Genomic DNA, 18941 nt, shown 5'->3' with positions numbered 1-18941 from the left:
ACAGGTAAAAGATTTTGATACTTTCAATTACAATTAATTAAAATCAATATTATTTAAATCATGTAATTGAATTTATTGTTTTGCAGGTAACATAAATGATGCAAAGGATTCAGTTATGCAAGTTAAAATATCAAGCATAAATAAATTATGAGATATTATGTTCCAAGAAGAGCGTTTAAAGACAAAATCAGTTCCCTGATGAGATTTCTTCTTAGACCGGTAAGACCCTAACATTACAAAACAAGAAATACCTGAAAGCAACCTTGTTATTGAATGCTAACTTTATATATGAACATATTTTCAGATGTCAGTGTTTGTACTCTAAAAAGGATTAAAAAAGAAGGCCACATAAATAAAGGCGTGTGGTTACGGGAGTCTGGCTGGGAGGTGTTAATGCATCCGCCGTATAGTCCTGACCTTGCACCTTCCACCTGTTTCCACCTGTTTTAATCGCTGCAGGATTCCTTAGGCAGTGTCAGGTTGACATCACAAGAGGACTGCCAAAACCACTTGTCGCAGTTTTTTCATCAGAAGCCCCAAAATTTTTATAGCAATGAGATCGTGTCCCTACCAACATGATAGCAAAGAGTTGCCAAACAAAATGAAACCTATATATTTTAGTCAATCGTAAATAAACTTTATAAAAAAACCTTTGGAATGTTTATATAAAATGCGAAAAAAAATTCCGCAACCTTTGATTTTCTATGTTGTTTTTTCATATCCCCTTAATCCTTGGTTTTTAATCAACTTGCAAGGGAGGGTTATTAGTTTCAGGCATGTACAAGTATGTATTAAATAAACATATTTGTAATTTGAGTATAATTAATACAATCTATGATGCTTGCGAGTAATAATATAATGTAGGACATTATTTAACATTTAATTTTTATTTTATTTTATTAAGGTTCACAAAACCTGCCAGACACTTTACAGATAACATAAAAAGGGAATGAATTTAATACATAACATTAGTGTTTGGTAGTGATGGGTAATTTTCCGAAAAATTTCAAAGCTCGGAAATTTTACAATTTATTTTTCTGAAAAATTGAAAAATTGGAAAAATAAAGGAAAAATATTTATTTACTGAAATTATTAGTTTAAATTAAATAGTAAATAGTAATAATCGGCCAAGTGCAAGTTGAACTCGCGCACGAAGGGTCCCGTACCATTATAGAGCAAAAATAGTAAAAAATTGTGTTTTTTGTATGGGAGCCCCTCTTAATTATTTATTTTATTAAAATTTTATTATTTATTATTAAAGTATAAATACAGCTGAGTATTTTGTGCATATTTCAAGTGCCTACCTGTTGTCATCATTGATACCGAGCAAAAAATGTTTGAAAAATCACGTTTGTTGTATGGGAGCCCTCCTTAAATATTTAATTTATTTTATTTTTAGTATTTGTTGTTATAACGGCAACAGAAATACATAATCTGTAAAAATTTCAACTCTCTAGCTATTACCGTTCTTGAGTTACAGCCTGGAGACAGACGGACAGACAGACAGACATCGAAGTCTCAGTAATAGGGTCCCGTTTTTACCCTTTGGGTACGGAATAGTTGGACACGTAATCTTGGTTGACATTTCAGTTTGGAAAAATATTTGAAAATATTGGAAAAATAAATTGGAAATTTTTCTTTTTTCTTTTCTTTACTTTCGGAAATTTTTCCATTACCCATCTGTAGTGTTTAGCTCTCTCGATGTGAACACTGCATTCATCAAAAAATTAACAATAGGTTTAACAACATTAACAGTCATTTACAAAAATTTAAATGCTAGTTAACAATAATATTATTTAGTTACATATTTTTGAAGTAATGATGATTTCAAAGAGTGAATTTATCTATTTAGCTACAGATTTTATTGTAGGTAGAACACATACGGTACAACGGTGCATGTTGACTATAGTTTGTTCGAGAGCAAGGTAAGTTGAAAGTTTTCCTGTTATGTATGCGGCTACCTGGCCGTGGCACAGCCACATACAATTTTTCTACCAGTCCAGGGGTGTCTAAGACTCCGGTCATTAATTTCGACAGGTACACAATGTCAGCACTGTTGCGTCTACTTTTGAGTGAAAAGAGTTTAAAATACTCGAGCCTACTATCATATGATGTTAGTTCACGACATAGGTTGTGTGTGTACGAAAGATGGTACAGAAACTGTTTCTGGACATTCTCAATTCGCGAAATGTGTACTCCATAAGATGGGTTCCAAATTTGAGAACAGTATTCAAGAATAGGTCTTACATAGCAGTTAAAAAGGAGGATAGGAATTTCATGATCATTGAAGAATTTAGTTTGGCGTATTACGAATCCTGCCAGTCGTGTTCCTTTGTTAACGATGTTGTTAATATGTTCCCGAAAGTCCAATTTAGTATCCACCACTACACCTAAATCCTGAATGCTCAATACTTCTGTAATAGGAGATTTTTTTATGAAGTAAGTAGTAAGGGGTTATGCTTGCGAGTAAATTTAATATGAAAACATTTGGCTGTATTAACAGTCATGCCATTTGCAGAGCACCAATCGCTTATTGTGTTAATATCCATTTGAAGGAGTCTGATATCACCCCGGTTGATATCAGACTCCTTCAAAAAACCTGGGGCACCCCGGTTGTCACTTTTATTGGTTCAGACTTGTATCCTCTGACTTAAACCAACTGGGACCTATTCATAAGGTAAGACTCGCACCATCTGAGTAGGTTTCCACAGATTCCGGCATGAGCTAGCTTATTTAGGTGAACCTGTGATCAACTACGTTGAAGGCCTTTGAGAAATCCGTATAGATAGCGTGTACTTCACTTTTATTTTCCATTGATTCATAGATAGTTGTTACATAGTCTAAAAGGTTTGAAGTTGTTGACCTTCCTGGTAGGAATCCGTGCTGATTTGTGTCAAAAAAGGACTTAAAGTGATAAAAAATCGTATTGTAGATTAATTTCTCAAAGACCTTCCCCATGGCTGATAAAATTGAAACTGGCCTGTAGTTAGTGACGTCACTCTGATCCCCTTTTTTTGTGTATTGGGGTGATATAAGCTAGTTTCCACCTTGAAGGAAAACTTCCGGCCAATAAGGACTTATTGTAAATGCGGTTAAGTGGTTCTGAAATCTGATCCGAGCAACGCTGCAGAAATACTGGCAGGATAGAATCTGGACCTGGTCCTATTTTGGTATTAATTGTTTTAAGGGAAGTGAGAATATCCGATTTTGGAATGAAACATGATCCAAGAGATTGTGAGTTGCCATTAACTTTATCTGTTATTATATTATGATTTGACAATTGTTTATTTGTAGGGAAAACCGATTGAAAATACTCCGCAAAAAGATAGGTTATATTTTGGGTTCCTTGAGCTGATTTATTATTGTAGTACATTTCGTCTGGAATCTCGGAACTATTTGACCTCACTGATTTAAGAAATGACCAAAAATATTGTGGGTTTTTTTTAATTGTTAATTTAGATTCAGACTTAAACTTATTAATGCATTCTTGTAGCAAGGTTTTAGATTTGTAACGTAACGTGTCGTAGACCAGAAAATCTCTTGGATTTGAATGTTTTTTAAACTTTTTATGCATCCTATTTTTTTCATTTAGTGTTTTTATTAAATTTATGCTAAACCAAAAGGGATATTTACATCTATCACTACGGGATCTGGGGGTATTTTGTGTTATAATTTTATCCAGTAAGGCATAGAATATATTGACTGTTTCGTCGACAGTTTGATCTGCGGTAAAATGTTCGTCCCAATTTATCGCTTCTAGCTCTTCCTTTATTTTTCCATAATCTGCCTTAGAAAAGTTTAATGATGATGACTTCTTTTTTTTCGGTGTTTTATGGGTATGTAGTTTAAGGTGTATATTTAATGCCGGATGATGAACGTCCTCACTAACAAGCGGTGTGCTGCACTTGGATACTGTAAGTATCTTGTTACAGTTAGTTAAAACCAGGTCCAATATGTGCCTATTTTGATTTTTAATGGAATTGACGTTATAGAGGTCATTGAGAGATAGAGCATCTGTAAATATATTTACTAAATTACTTGAGCAATCTACTGGGACCAGGGAATTAGTATCAGTATCATGTCGCCATTGTAAATTGGGTAAATTATAGTCACCAACAAAAAGCAGAATTGAATTTTTTGGTGTTTTATGTTGAATAATATTAGTCATATTATGATTAACGAGGTCTTCAAGACGGTTGTGTGTAATCGGTGGGGGAAAATACAAGTTACATATACAAAGTGAGATGGTAGAATTACCCTGTTTTAGTTTTATGACTATCCAAAGGTCTTCGTTTGCAGATTCCCATTTTATTTTTCTAACAGGCTCTAATTTCTTAGATACCGCTATTAAAACCCCGCCTCCTTCATCTTTTAAAGAAGAAGAAGAACTTCGGTCGCGCCTAAAAATCGTGTATCTGGTATCCAATACTTCATGGTCATAAACATAGTCATTTAACCAGGTCTCGGTGAGGAGAACCACATCATAACGCGCGTTGTACCGTATGGTTTCTGTTTTGGTCCGGAGACCCCTAACATTTTGATAAAAGATATTTAAGGTATTATGTCTATTTGTAACATTATGTAATGAGCTCATGAAGGACATAGTGGTAAAATAGAAAAAATAAAAGTATAATATCTAAAATGAATTAAAAAGTTAAAAAAAAATTAAAATATTGTCTATTACAAAGACTTAAGAAATTCCGGATCCATTATCCAATATGTTTTTAGCGTTAATGTCTTTTTTAATGAATATTCGTCCGTTACGAACCCACACAAATTGGAAACCCTTTTCCTTCGCAAAGTGACGAACTTGTGCGTGTGGCTGCTTATTTGCCGGAGACAAATGTTCACAAACGTAGACAGGGTCCTTGCTCGCTATCCCAAGATGTGAAGCGTTCAATTTATCAGTTGCGTGTTTTTTATTAAATGTTTTGACAGCTGCTATAATATTGTCGCGGACTAGTGGACTGGGAAGCTTAACTATTATAGAGCGCGGACGGTTCGATTCTTGATTGGCTTTTGCAACGCGATGGTAGTTCAGGAGTTGCTGATCTGACAGAGAGCATCCAACAGTAGAGGTAAGTTGTTCTATTATTAATTTCAGGTTTTCACCTTTGTGCTCAGGGACACACTGGATCTCTAAATTTGATTCCCGGGATTGCTGTTCAATTTGGTTCAACCTGCTAGTTGCTTCCGTTAAATTCTGTTTTAAAGTTTTGTTTTCAGTCTCCAGATTTTCAATTCTCTTGGTCTTTAAGCCAAGCTCCTCTGTGAGCTGGTCGTACTTCTCAGACATGAATTGAACGCTTCTAGTTAAGTCCTCAATTTTGGATTGAGTGTCAGCACTTTCCTTTGAGAAATCCTTTCTTATATCTCTCAGCAGTTGAGCCAAAGAGTCTTCTAGCTTTCTATTGAAATAATCTTTCAGCTCCTCTTAGTTGTTGGTGGATAGGCGTTCGGTTGTACTTTCAGTACTCTTTACATGAGAAGGAGTACGGGTTTCACCACGTTTTTCGGCGTTTTTACACTCCAAACACTTCCAAGCCGATTTGTGGGCCTTTGATTCTTTCAAAAAATTTTCAGCTGACACACCTAAACATTGGTAGTGATATGTGTACATTGGAAGTGATCCCTTCCCATCCCTACCCTCCCCTATTACCCTATTCCCTCTTAAAAGGCCGGCAACGCGCCTGCAGCTCTTCTGATGCTGCGAGTGTCCATGGGCGACGGAAGTTGCTTTCCATCAGGTGACCCGTTTGCTCGTTTGCCCCCTTATTTCATTAAAAAAATGTTGTATTGCATTTAGAGCAACTTTTTAGTTCAGATAACTTGATTTGTTTAGAGCATATTCCGCACCCGTTCATTTTTATGTTTCCAACAATCTTGGGAAATTTCTATAATTCGGCAACACTATCAATATGTCAAACTCAAATTTGACGGCTGTCACTTGATTTTGACAGCGTAAAATGCGAATGATAAGGGTACTTCAAGATTTTTTTGACAAACTGGGAAATTATTTACATCGAGGGTAGAAAATTACGACTTAAACTTTACTTGTTTCGTCGTTTTCAGCGGGAGAAAATGTTTGCAAACGATACCACAGGTTCCTTTTTGGTTATGATTCACTGTAGTAAAAACTGTTTCTTTGAAATTCACTTGTAACTATTTTTAAAAACAGAACGGTGATAAGACTGAGTTGGACACTATGGCTGGGTTGCCAGGTTAAATTAAATTATATTTAAACTTAGAAACAGTAATGACAATTTAGTTTAAGAAAATGAAGATAATTGTTTGGTTAAATTATATTTTGTAATATATTTCATGATGAACGGTAAGTACTAAAGAAGAAGTTTTAATACTCCGACAAAAACAAGAGTTTTCGTCAAAAACAAAACACAATGAAATGTATTGCAAAATAAAATTTTAGTAAACAACAACAATAAACTTAATCTTGAATTGAGCTATCCAAACTAAAATATAATATTATTGTCATAAATAATCAAGTATCAAAACTATAATTCCGACTATGGACAAGGTTGCCATACGTAGATTTTTTGAATTTGCCGCCTTTTTCCAGTCTCATCTTTCGCTAGCCAGACTCTATATTAAAGTACTCTGTGGTGGTCTCAGTGTAGGTTTTTGTGTTTTATCAAATTTTTATTTACGGAAAGTGTTTTGTATAGAGTGAAACCTGAAAGAAATGACTGCAGAGAACGAACGCGAAATATATCACAAGCTTGAAGCAATGAAAGAGATTAGGTGGGTATTTCAGAGCTTATTTTTACTATAAACAATCGCACCTGTGGACTCCGATCAATAAACACTTGACACGGTTTGTTTTATTGCAAAAGCACACCAATGATCAAAGAGTTGTATGTAATCGGAGCCCACTAATCACATACTATGCATCTATACATACAGAAATTACACATCGCTAAAATTTATATTCAGATATTAGTGTCTAAACTAGGCCGAAGTTACGCGGCGGAAATTCCGCATGATTATGCCCGCAATGTCAAACGCATACAATATACGGACGGAACGCGACATTGCAGACGTAATCATGCGGAATTTACGCCGCGTAACTTCGGCCTAGTGTGTTTAAACACTTTGCATACAGCGTACAGCACACGACTTAAGAAAAAACTACAGTAAGAAGCCATCTATGAGCCTAATAGCGCTAAATTATGCTGTTAATTGTTGTATTCTACCAAAATTTATAGCGGTACATGCTTCCAAAAGCTGTAATCATTATTCTTATTATCTATTGCTGCATTTTCTGTTTGTTAATTTTAGAAATAAGACCATAACCTTGGAGAGGCTAAAGCGGAGCATACTGAATGAGGTGCGCAGCGGGGACCAAGAGGGCCGCTGCCTGGCACAGTACAAGCGGGAGATGGAGTTGCTGCAACAGGAGAAGATGAGCCACGTGGAGGAGCTGCGACAGATACATGCCGACATCAATGCGGTTTGTACAACACCAATGCCAATATTCATAAAAAGCTCTTAACGTTGAGATCATGATAAACATTGAATATCGCGAGATGCTGTTATAGTTAATAGATTGTACTTTTGTACCAGGTTGATAGCCTGAGACACAGGATCTTCTAGTTCAGGCATCAGCCCAACTAAATGCTTACTGTAAAACTGTTTCAAATTGTGTATTGTCTTCTTTGTTAAGGTGAGAAATGATTATGATTATGATACCTGAGTCTTGTGTACCCATGGGCCTACCCAGGTAGGGACACCCATGGGTGTACCCAGGTAGTTACTTGAGGAGCTGTTTCTTGAGTGTGGTCTAAGCCTTATTGTTTCTCAGTTCTTAATTTTACCTTTCTGCACCTTTCTGTCCTCAAACCATAAAGTTAATATACCTAGTGGAATAGAGCAACAATCTCGAGCTGTCAAACGAAACCAAAATTGGTTTTCATCTGTGTGAAAAATATGTGTACGTATACACTTACACAAGCATGATTGAACATGAATTCTATGAGATTAAATTGTCAATGTGTGGCAGGTGCTGACTGGACGTCAAAAAAAGAGTGCTGCTGTCATGTATCACACATCTCTTTTTACCACGCAGTGTTACTGATAGTGACATCTCTCTTGCTCAGGCCTTTAAGGTTTCTCTATTCCGCTAGGTATATTAACTTTATGCCTCAAACATATAACATTAACTAAATACTCATTATATGTAATTCATTTTACAGTCAGAGTCTGGTCTCCAAAGCTAGGCAACATATTTTCCAATATTTAATGTAATTTATTTTCATAATAAAGATGACCTATGAAATAAACTAAAACTAAATATTATAAATAATATAATGTTTTATAATATTATGTCTTATGTTTAAAATAGACTTACATTTTCTTTTGTCTATGGACTTACTATGAAAATTTATATTTTTTAATAATTGTCATTGTAGTTTTGTGGGTAAAAGTTGCTGAGCTGTCATTTGGACACACAAAATGATTAAAGTAATACTATGTAATCGGCCAAGTGCGAGTCGAACTCGCGCACGAAGGGTTCTGTACCATTATAGAGCAAAAATAGGCCAAAATTTTAGTTTTTTGTATGGGAGCCCTTAAATTTTAATTTAATTTTATTATTATTTTTGAAATTACACATAATATAACTAAGGATAAATTAATGAAATTTTCAAGTGCCTATCAATTCTGTTGCCATTATCGACATCACATTTGTTGAATGTAAATTTTACTTTGTTTTAGTATTTGTTGTTATTGCGGCAATGGATATATGTAATTACACAATGTGTGAAAATTTTAGAAGTCTAGCTATAGCGGTTCTCGAGATACAGCCTGGAGACAGACAGACAGACGGACAGACAACAAAGTCTCAGAATAGGGTCCCGTTTTTACCCTTTGGGTATGGAACCCTAAAAAAGACTTAATTTGTTGGTAACTAAATACAGAATAGATATGGTTTATTCTTGTGTATGTTTTGTATTGATATTTTATGCTGAAAAAATCGATAGATTATAAAATGCTAAAAAGTGTCAGCACTATTTTGGATGTAGAATAATAATTGTTTTATTCAAAACATTATTTATATTATAACTTGAAGGAATTTCAGAAGTCTGAATGCCATACTGTTGATAGCGGCTGTTTATAGCAACGTAAACAATGCATGTTGTGGTAGTGGCGGGCGGCGGGCGGCGGTGTGTCGATGTTTATTTGTCCTGTCCGCGCCATACGCCGACTCTCATTGTTGTTTATGTTTATTTAGAGCAGGCAGGATATAATATGTATTCGGGATGTGATTAGCCATTCCTTGGATACATAGCACAGTCTTTGGAATGTTTTCCAGAGGTAGTCACAGTAGCTACTCTGACTGTATCGCCTAAAAATAAGTTTGAAATAAAAATAAATGTGCAAGTACCACATTAAAGTCCTATCTTTCTGTATGTTAGACTATCTCTTGCCGCGCCACCCACGGCCCACCGTTTGAATATCGTATCTTTCGGAATACTTAACTGTGTGTTAATCCAGATTTTAGAACCTCAACTGTTACCGTATACCAAATTTCATTAAATTTCGTTTAGTAATTTTTTTAAATTAACAAACAGAGAAAGTTACAAACACACACGCACAATGCACATACCTCGGACTTGTAATGTTAAGGGAGATCGCAGACGACAGACTTTTTGTGCGATCAAGTCTGCGGCGCCCATAATACAGTCGGCGTGCAAGTCGATACATTATTTTATACATTTTGACGAAAATGAATCTGCAGTTTGACCTAGTTTACATTAAGGTACGTTTTAGATGGAGACAGTGATCAAGCAGACGGAGGAGAGCATGAGCCGCAAGCTGAGCGCCGCCTCGCGTCTGCACGACGACTACCGCCCGCTGAAGGCCGAGGTGGACCTGCTGCGGCGGCAGTGCCTCGGCCTGGAGCGCCTGCCCGACCTGCACGAGGAGGAGGGCAGCCCCATCACGCCCGAGTGAGTACAGCGCCGGTCGCCAGGTGACCCGCCTGGAGATAATAATATGGAAGACCCAGTCGTATATCGATGTGCTCTATCCCTCGTGCTTGGAGCGGACCAAACAGCACACAATCCTGAATCGCGGTATCGAAGTTTTTGAGATCGGAATACAACGTCTGAAATGAGGACTTTTCTTAGGGGCCTGACCTCTCTCAGTCGGAAAATCTCCTTTTGCGACCGCCACGCATATCTCTGCATGCTGTAGACTGTTAAAAAGTCTAAGAAAGTTCTATTATATTATGTAATAATAACTCCCACACCAGTTTCGGTGTCGGTGGCCGGTTTCATTGAAACCAGGCCAGTTACGCAGGACCAATTTTATAGTGCCCAAGTGTATGCGCAGTACACAAGAGCACTTTCTATTCCTTTTACTCTCGTAACCCAGTGGGACGGAAGACCGACACGACTGGCGAGAGATCAGGCGCAGGCCCAACTTTTTACATGAACATCCGACTCATGGATCATCTTACTTGTCAGAGACAGACAATCAGGTGATCAGCCTGCATTGTCCTAACCAAACTTGGAAATAACATGTTTCCAACGCGGGAATCGAACCCACGACCTCCGAGTCTAGAGCCTCGCTCTTAACCACTGTACCACGGAGGCGACTTTTATACATGTATGTAATACCATAGTAAAAGGAGGGGAAGTAGGATAACTCTGGCCCAATCCGCGATATAATTACCTACTGTCTTAGGGTTGTCAATTTTAGGCGGCTCGGAGGCGCGGCGGGTTGGTGTGGGAGCGGCCGTCTGCGCTTCGTTCGCGTAAACGCATGAACAGCGGCAACGTCGCGTCGCGGTCTCCCGACTTTTAATAAAAAGTAAATCTTTATTGTGCATATTTTGTGCATATTTCGGCCATTTTTCGTGCATATTTGCATGCATATCTCGGCACTTTGATCGTGCATATAATCCGATGTCTAAATAAAATTATAAAAATACCCTGTAAAACAACATTAAAAACTAATGCCTGTCTCTTATACTATGAACAAATCTGTTGTTATGATTCGAACTTTGCTTTATGTGTATTGTGATTTACAATAATTAGTCAATTACTTCTTTTTAATTACGATTTAAAATAAGTAATTGAGTGTAAGTAGTTAGTTAATATACTAGGTCTACAACACAGAGAAATCGGCAAATTACTATTACGTAAACAAAGCAATAGCGGCAAATTAGTTGACGGATCAAAAGTACATAAAACATTATCTTATTTATACTATGTTCTAGTGGGAAAGTAGATCTACCTACCTACCTACTTCCTTTGTGTGATAGAAAACTAATACAATACAAAAAAGTAAGTAGGTATCTGATCATCAAGTAAAAATTATTACTTATATTATGCTAGAATAAGTGAGTAGTAGTGACCTTTCCTGTTCAACAGGTAATTTAAACAAAGACAATTCTGGAATTGTTGCATTACTATTAAAACACCCAAACACACAGCAATATCTATTACTCCTGCGATTATGATCGGACATTTTTGATTCGTTTAGCCGTGGCGCGGCGCGGCGCAGCGTGCATCGTAAAGTGTTAGCCCCGACTGGTAATGCCGAAATATTGTCCGAGATTTTGTTGTGTGCCGTGTGGCGATGCATTGATACTATGGCGCACACATACAAGCCGGGCGCGGTGCCTTTGTATGAAGATAACTTACTTCCCCTCTTTTTACTATGGTAATACTAGCTGTTGCCCGCGACTTCGTCCGCGTCAACATAGTATAATAACAAAGATGGATAGTCCGCTAACAAATATGAAAAAAGTAAAATATAACTTCCCCCTTTTTGGAAGTCGGTTAAAAAGTAGCCTAAGTTACACTTTACTACATCAGCTGTCTACCAAAAAAAGTCCCGGCAAAATAGCTCCAGTCGTTCCAGAGATTAGCCGGAACAAACAGACAGACAGACAAAAATTGTAAAAAATGTTGTTTTGGTGTATGTATCGTATATAGTAGATTCACTAGCTATTTGACCGAGCTTTGCTCGGTATTCGATAAAACACGAATAAAATGACATTTTCTAAAAATGATTCCTAGCTAGATCGATTTATCACCCCCGAAACCCCCTATATACTACTTCGTCCGCGTGGACTTTATAGCTGTTGTTCCCGTACATCGATTGAGTCGCTTACGCGTAAATCAGAAAAGTATATTGTGTGGGAATCGCACATTTTTCCGGGACAAAAAACATTCCTTGCCCCAGATTCAAATTAGTATCTCCAATATAGTTTAGGCGAGAATCATAAAGTTTATTGTGACAAAATTAGTATTCCATGTCCTTTCCCGAGACTCAAAGTATCTCCATACCAAATTTCATCAAAATAGATTGAAAAGTTTACGCGCAAATCATAAAAGTATATTGTGCAGTAAACAGTTATTTTTCCGGGACAAAATATATCCTATGTTCTTCTTCGGGACTCAAAGTATCTTTATACCAAATTTCAGCAAAATGGGTCCAGCCGTTTACGCGTGATGTCGTGACCACGCGTAATAATATAACGTACCGCGCAGCTTCGCCCGCGTAAATTAGATATTTCACAGACAAATTAGTCCACAAAAATAACCTATGATCCTTCACGTGGTCTACTTCTTACCTTTGCCAAATAACAGAAAAAATTCTCCAGTACAATTAAGTAAATAAAGCCCTTTCAAATAATTTCTCCAATTTTTTCCATATTTTTTTCTATTTCTTCGCTCTCATTAGATTTAGCGCAATAAAATATAGCCTATAACGTTTATCGATAAATGGGCTATCTAAACACTAAAATATTTTTTAAAATCGGACCTGAGATTAGCGCGTTCAAATAAGCCATTTCAAATAATTTCTCCCGTTTTTTCCACACTTTCCTCTATTTCTTCTCTCCTATTAGTCTTAGCGCAATAAAATATAGCCCATAACCTTCCTCAATAAATAAACTATCTAACACTAAAAGAATTTTTCAAATCGGACCAGTAGTTCCTGAGATAAGTGCGTTCAAATAAGCCCCTTCAAATAATTTCCTCCCGTTTCTTCCACACTTTCCTCTATTTCTTCGCTCCTGTTAGTATTATCGTGATAAAATATAGCCTATAGCCTTCCTCGATAAATGGGTTATCTAACACTGAAAGAATTTTTCAAATTGGACCAGTAGTTCCTGAGATTAGCGCGTTCAAACAAACTAACTAACAAACTCTTCCGCTTTGTAATATTAGTATAGATTTCATGAAAATCGTTGGAGCCGATTGCGAGATTCCAATTATATATATATATATATATATATATATATATATATATATATATATATATATATATATATATATATATATATATATATATATATACAGTGTGTAACAAAAATAAGTGATAATACTTTTTTGTTCCGTCGGCGGGACTCGAACTCAGGACCCCCGGGATGAGCGCTGACCACGCGCTTAACCCACGCTTGACCAACTGAGCTACGGAGCCATCGGCAATAAAAACGACATTTGCTGTCACATATAACAACTACAATGCGAATAAATTTTCACTTATAATACCACAAGAGCTTCAAAATTATCGGGTATTTCCCGATAGGTTCGTTGCAAACAAATGAAGGAGTTTCCTGAAAAACTTGACGACTTTATTTGTCTGCAGGGAACCTTGAGGGAAATGCCAGATAATTTTGAAGCTCGTGTGGTATTCGGGGGATTATTTTTCCGTCCCAAATGTCGGCCAATAGAATTAGAATTTGTTTTTTATATATAGCAACTACCAGAGAAAATTTTCAAAAAATTATCAGTATAATACCATGTAGGTTGTACCACGTGACGTCGAATGGTGCAATTCTATTGGTCGATATTTGGGTCGGAAAAATAATCATCGATATTTTCATGGAAAAAGACATTTTCCCTCATCAAAATGTAGCCTATGTCCTTTCTCAAGCTCTAGAATAGAATTGCACAAAATTTCATTGCAATCGGTTCAGTAGTTTTGGCGTGAAAGGGAGACAGACAAACAGACAGACAGAGATACTTTCGCATTTATAATATTAGTATGGATAAGTACATAGTACAGAGCGAGCACGTAGCAGCTAATAAGCTGATGATACCCCGATCGTGGGTGTCGCAGACACAATAGATTTTCAATTGTTATGCAGCAGCCGGCTGCCTCTTAGGGATTGATGGGTCAAAATAACATTATGATTGTGTGTGCAGACGGTTCCCGGCGGTGGTGCGGCAGGCGGGCGCGGGGGGTGCGGGGGGCGCGGGCGGCGCGGGGCTGCTCGCGCCGGCGCCGCGCAAGCCGCCGCCGCCGCCGCCCGCGTTCAGGTCTGCCCTCCAACAAGATTTCCTTACCGTCTCGCTGAGGTTTGACCGTGTTTTATGTTGCGCTTGCTACCCCAACCCTCCCTCTCCCCCTTACCTACCCCTCCCTCTCACACAGACACACACAAACATAACCCCTCCCCGCCCCTGCACGTGCGTCGCGCTCGTCCGCAACGAAGTGTACGTTGTTGTTAACGAGATATGATTAGTATTGTATCCGACCGTAAAATCCTGAAGGAATCGTTTTTTTCGATCAAATTTATTTTAAAATAATCTTTGGAACGTATAGAATGGATTAATGTTGGGTTGCCTTGTCAAAAGTAGCCGCAAGTACCTCTAATTAAGTTTAATATTCATGAGATAAATGCATAATTTGTTTGAATATTTTTTTCAGTAAATTTTACATCATTTGAAAGAAAATGACGAAACAAAATAAGGTATAATTTATAAATGGTTGCCAGCTCTAAGTCGGCCGCAACCTAGGGTTGCCAGCCCATAAACAGACATAGTTCTTCATCAAAATTGAAGCATCGATTTTTTTTAATAATTTTGATACAAAATTAAAGTTTTATGCATTTTGTGCATGAATATCCATGGTTGCCAGTTGCACGATAGCCGCAAACTGGGGTTGCCATCACTTTTGTTTAAGACGAATATCTAAGCAAATGACCTTGGACGTTTGACGCGGAGCGCCATCTGTTTATGAATCAATGTAGCAGTAGGAGGTGTAGGTTGCCAAGCTACGGTAAGTTACATAATATTTCCGCTAGATGTAGCATTTAGCAATTTATTTTGCAATTTATTTTCAAAATCGAAAACACAGACGTAAAAAAAGTACGGACGTAACCTTCTCTAATCACGAGTGAAGCCTAGTTATGGCCGCCCGTGTAGGACGTGTGCGTGATATGAGGGTTGCCATATAAATCATAAATTTCCCTACTTTTAAATTTTGTAAACTCAGACAAGTTAAATGTATTTTTTATACTTAAACATATTTTTATGTTTTTTTCGCTTCAGAAATGTAAGCGGTTGTTAAAGATGTCATAATGAAAATATTATTTTTATGACACTATAGATAGAAAAAAAACACATATTACGTACAGAGAAGTATATTATTTACATAACATTATTAGTAATAATGATTATGTACAAACATTTACAATAATAAAATTATTACTAGCTATTTGACCGAGCTTTGCTCGGTATTCGATAAAACACGAATAAAATGACATTTTCTTAAAATAATTCCTAGCTAGACAGATTTATCGCCCCCGAAACCTATATAAGAAACCTGTATACGAAAAGATATAAGATACTTAAGTCCCGTAACCCGTTTCATCAAACAATCAAGTAATATTAAATAAATAATGGCTTGTTAAATCAGTTAACGGCCTGTTAGAGCTATCGAGAGTTCTACCATGCGCTAACGTCAAATCAAATCACCTAACATGGTGTTAAATTTATTCCTGGTCTAGAGGTCCATTCAATATTTTCATTCCTACTAGGTCTCAATGACGCTCGGGTGACTACACCAATAGCACCTTCCCTCCCCTACTACTGAAGGAAATCTAAGACAACAATTTTATCTATGGACGCTTCACACCACGTCAGTCTGACCCCGTGCTAAGTACCTGAAGGACTTGTGTTACGGGTAGACAACGGAAATATATTTAATACTGTTATACTATACATATATTCATATATTTAAGATTTTTATTATATGATACACATATTTAATACACACCCATGACCCAGGAACTTTGAAAACTTTTTGTTCCGTCGGTAGGATTCGAACCCGCGACCCCCGGCTTGAGCCACCGACAGCCCACCCACTGAGCCACAGAGTTCGTCAAACAACAGTTATATCCACTTTTGTAAATTAAGAAATATATTTATTTTACAGATGTACCATTAAGGAAGTTGATTCCTATGCAACTGACAGACCAACGTTATTTGGTCGAATACTTATGTCAATTCAATGTTAATTGTGATCTGTCGGCTGGGTTTGACGTAACGCAACCAAACTACTTATGTCCCCGATTTGCATAGGAATCAACTTCTCTGATAGTACATAAGTATTTTGTTACACCTAAAAATATGTATAAAAAATAAATACACTCTTATTTCAATAAAAAAATCACTTATTAAATATAAAAAATATTATAAAGTTATTAAGTAAAATATGTCCATTTTCGGTAATTCTATAATACAAACTCTCAAAAAAACAATAATTTGTATTAGATTTCGTTTACTGTCTACACCCCTATTATTGTATTCCTGCCTAATTACTGGTCAATAGCATGCTAAATACTTACATGACACTAATAAAAGACAATAAAATTAATTATTTGATTATTTAAAAATAATTTAAAATTTTCCCCGGTTTGGGGAAAATTTCCCCACTTTGTTATGGACATTACTGACCTGTTGAAGTTGAATTAATATTTACATTATTTTATCAAAATACTTTAAAAATATGTTATCTTACCTATGAAATATTATTCCTTGATGTTTTTTGTGTAAGGTTGTATTGTTCTTGCACCATTTTACAACACAAGATGGCATATTTATTTTTATTTATGAATGACAAATACGTGTCACCGCGATGCAGTCTAATTGCGTAATGGCGGTACGATCGGCTTATTACAGTGCGAGTGTTTGTGCAAGATGTGTACATATGAACGGCTTGGCTTATTAAGGGTGCTTCACTCATTTCTTAATGGCGATCCGTCCGTATTTTTTTTACGTCCGTGATCGAAAAGTGCAAACTGTTAAAACTTAAAGCCGGTAAATTGTCAAAGTGAGACTAATCAAAAGAAGAGCACGCACTGCTTGTGCCGTGTGCGCGGAACGGCAACGCCGCGCTCCGTTGTACATATCTCGAGTTGACAACGACGCATTCTGTAACTAATTTACGCCTGTTAAATTTTATGAGCAAATGCTTTACTACATTTACTAGTGGAGTTTGATTTACAGTAGGCACTAAAGAGTTTGATGATAAAACTTCTATTATATTTTTTATCTTGTTGATCGCGAACCATTTGCAATACTGTTTATCGCAAATGGTTCGCGATCAACAAGATAAAAAATAAAGAAACATGTATGCAAAGATTCATTATAAACGGATTAGCTAAACCAAAAAAAAAACCCATCCTAAAATATACATCTTACGCGATATTTTCTGATAACTGAATAAAGATCACCAAAAATATCGTTCACGACAATATATTTCAAGATACACTTTCTAATTACACAAAACTTCTGTATTTCCCGATCTGTAATTTAGCTGTAAAACATCGCCAAAAAGACGTCTAAAACGCATTTTGCTTTACTATTCACCTTAAGACAAATGTTCAGGCCTACAATTATTATGCCTGGGAGAATTTGAGGACGTCGAGAACCCGCAAGATTGCAATTTTTATTGAACAGGCGTTTTTATTTTTATGCGTAGTGTCCTGTCATTCCTTCTTAGTTCTTATTTTTCCACAAACTTGAATACACGCAAGTTTGTATTACGGGCTTTCATTTTACTCAATTAGAGGTACTTGCGGCTACTTTTAACAAGGCAACCCAACATTAATCCATTCTATACGTTCTAAAGATTATTTTAAAATATATTTGATCGAAAAAAAAACGATTCATGCAGGATTTTACGGTCGGATCTTAGGATAATATAAAATGAACGCTACAATATTAGTTATGTTGGTAATTAAATACTTTGGGATTTGGGAGGAAATTTTCATTGACAACTGCCTACTAGAAGAGATTGATCTTTTGCATAAATAAGCAAAGATCATAAATTTTGCACATTAAGTTAATAAATTAAATTTTGATTAAATTTTTCTCCTTTGTAAATTTTACTTTGTAAAATATATTTTTTAATTAGTTATATCAAGTAGGACTGCTGCGACGAGACGCCTCGCTTGCTTTATTGATTTTAGATACATTTTTGTTTCCATTGTTTAAGTTACTAACTATAATTTTTATGATAAATATTTTGCTGCTTATAGTTACAATGCAAACTGTAAACGTAATTGAAACAGAGCAAATATAAAATTCCAAAAAATAATCTTTACAGTACTCGTAAACTTTAAGCATCAAAACATATGTATACAATTGTATTGATTGAAACCATACGGCAACACGTCATGATATGTGTACCGTGTGACGGCATTTATACGTCACGTATTGCCGGCTGCCGTCGTGGCATGTGAAACGCGACCACACAACAAGCGTTGACATGTGCCAACGCGTGTTGTCACGTGCTGTGTGGTGTTGTCACGTGTGGTGTGGTGTTGTCACGTGTGGTATGACGTTGCAGGCAGCAGCCGCCGCCGATGAAGTCGTGTCTGTCGTGCCACCAGCAGATCCACCGCAACGCGCCGATCTGTCCGCTCTGCAAGGCCAAGAGCCGCTCGCGCAACCCCAAGAAACCCAAGAAAAAATAGATTGACGGCTCACGAGGTACGGGCTATCTGTGAGCAGAGTTAGCACTAATGTCGCGCTCTCACAACTGAATTAACACATATTGATTGATTATTTTTCAATTGTACTAGAATATCTGTTCTATAGATTTTGTTACTTTTGTCTTAGTAATAAAAAACGTCACAACTTGTCGAATGCTGACTGAGAGTGACTCGCTCTTTGTCT

The 18941-nt window shown here is 36.7% G+C and overlaps 1 protein-coding gene across 1 annotated transcript; it reads left to right on the top strand.

The window, feature by feature from the left end:
* Positions 1-6621: 6621 nt before the first annotated feature.
* Positions 6622-18911, top strand: LOC121733804 (zinc finger C4H2 domain-containing protein). Its single transcript, XM_042124158.1, has 5 exons — positions 6622-6759; positions 7297-7468; positions 9787-9965; positions 14181-14333; positions 18613-18911. The coding sequence occupies exons 1-5, from the start codon at positions 6701-6703 to the stop codon at positions 18737-18739; spliced, it is 690 nt and encodes a 229-aa protein (XP_041980092.1). The 5' UTR covers positions 6622-6700; the 3' UTR covers positions 18740-18911.
* The last annotated feature ends 30 nt before the right edge of the window (positions 18912-18941 follow it).

This window comes from Aricia agestis, chromosome 14 (genome assembly GCF_905147365.1).
Source record: "Aricia agestis chromosome 14, ilAriAges1.1, whole genome shotgun sequence".
Taxonomy (NCBI): domain Eukaryota; kingdom Metazoa; phylum Arthropoda; class Insecta; order Lepidoptera; family Lycaenidae; genus Aricia; species Aricia agestis.
This window is presented reverse-complemented; position numbering and strand designations above follow the sequence as displayed.

Coding starts and splice junctions, on each gene's coding strand:
- LOC121733804 (XM_042124158.1), top strand. CDS start 6,701: ATGACTGCAGAGAACGAACGCGAAATATATCACAAGCTTGAAGCAATG. Junction 6,760..7,296: donor GAAGCAATGAAAGAGATTAG/GTGGGTATTTCA, acceptor TGTTAATTTTAG/AAATAAGACCATAACCTTGG. Junction 14,334..18,612: donor TTCCTTACCGTCTCGCTGAG/GTTTGACCGTGT, acceptor ATGACGTTGCAG/GCAGCAGCCGCCGCCGATGA.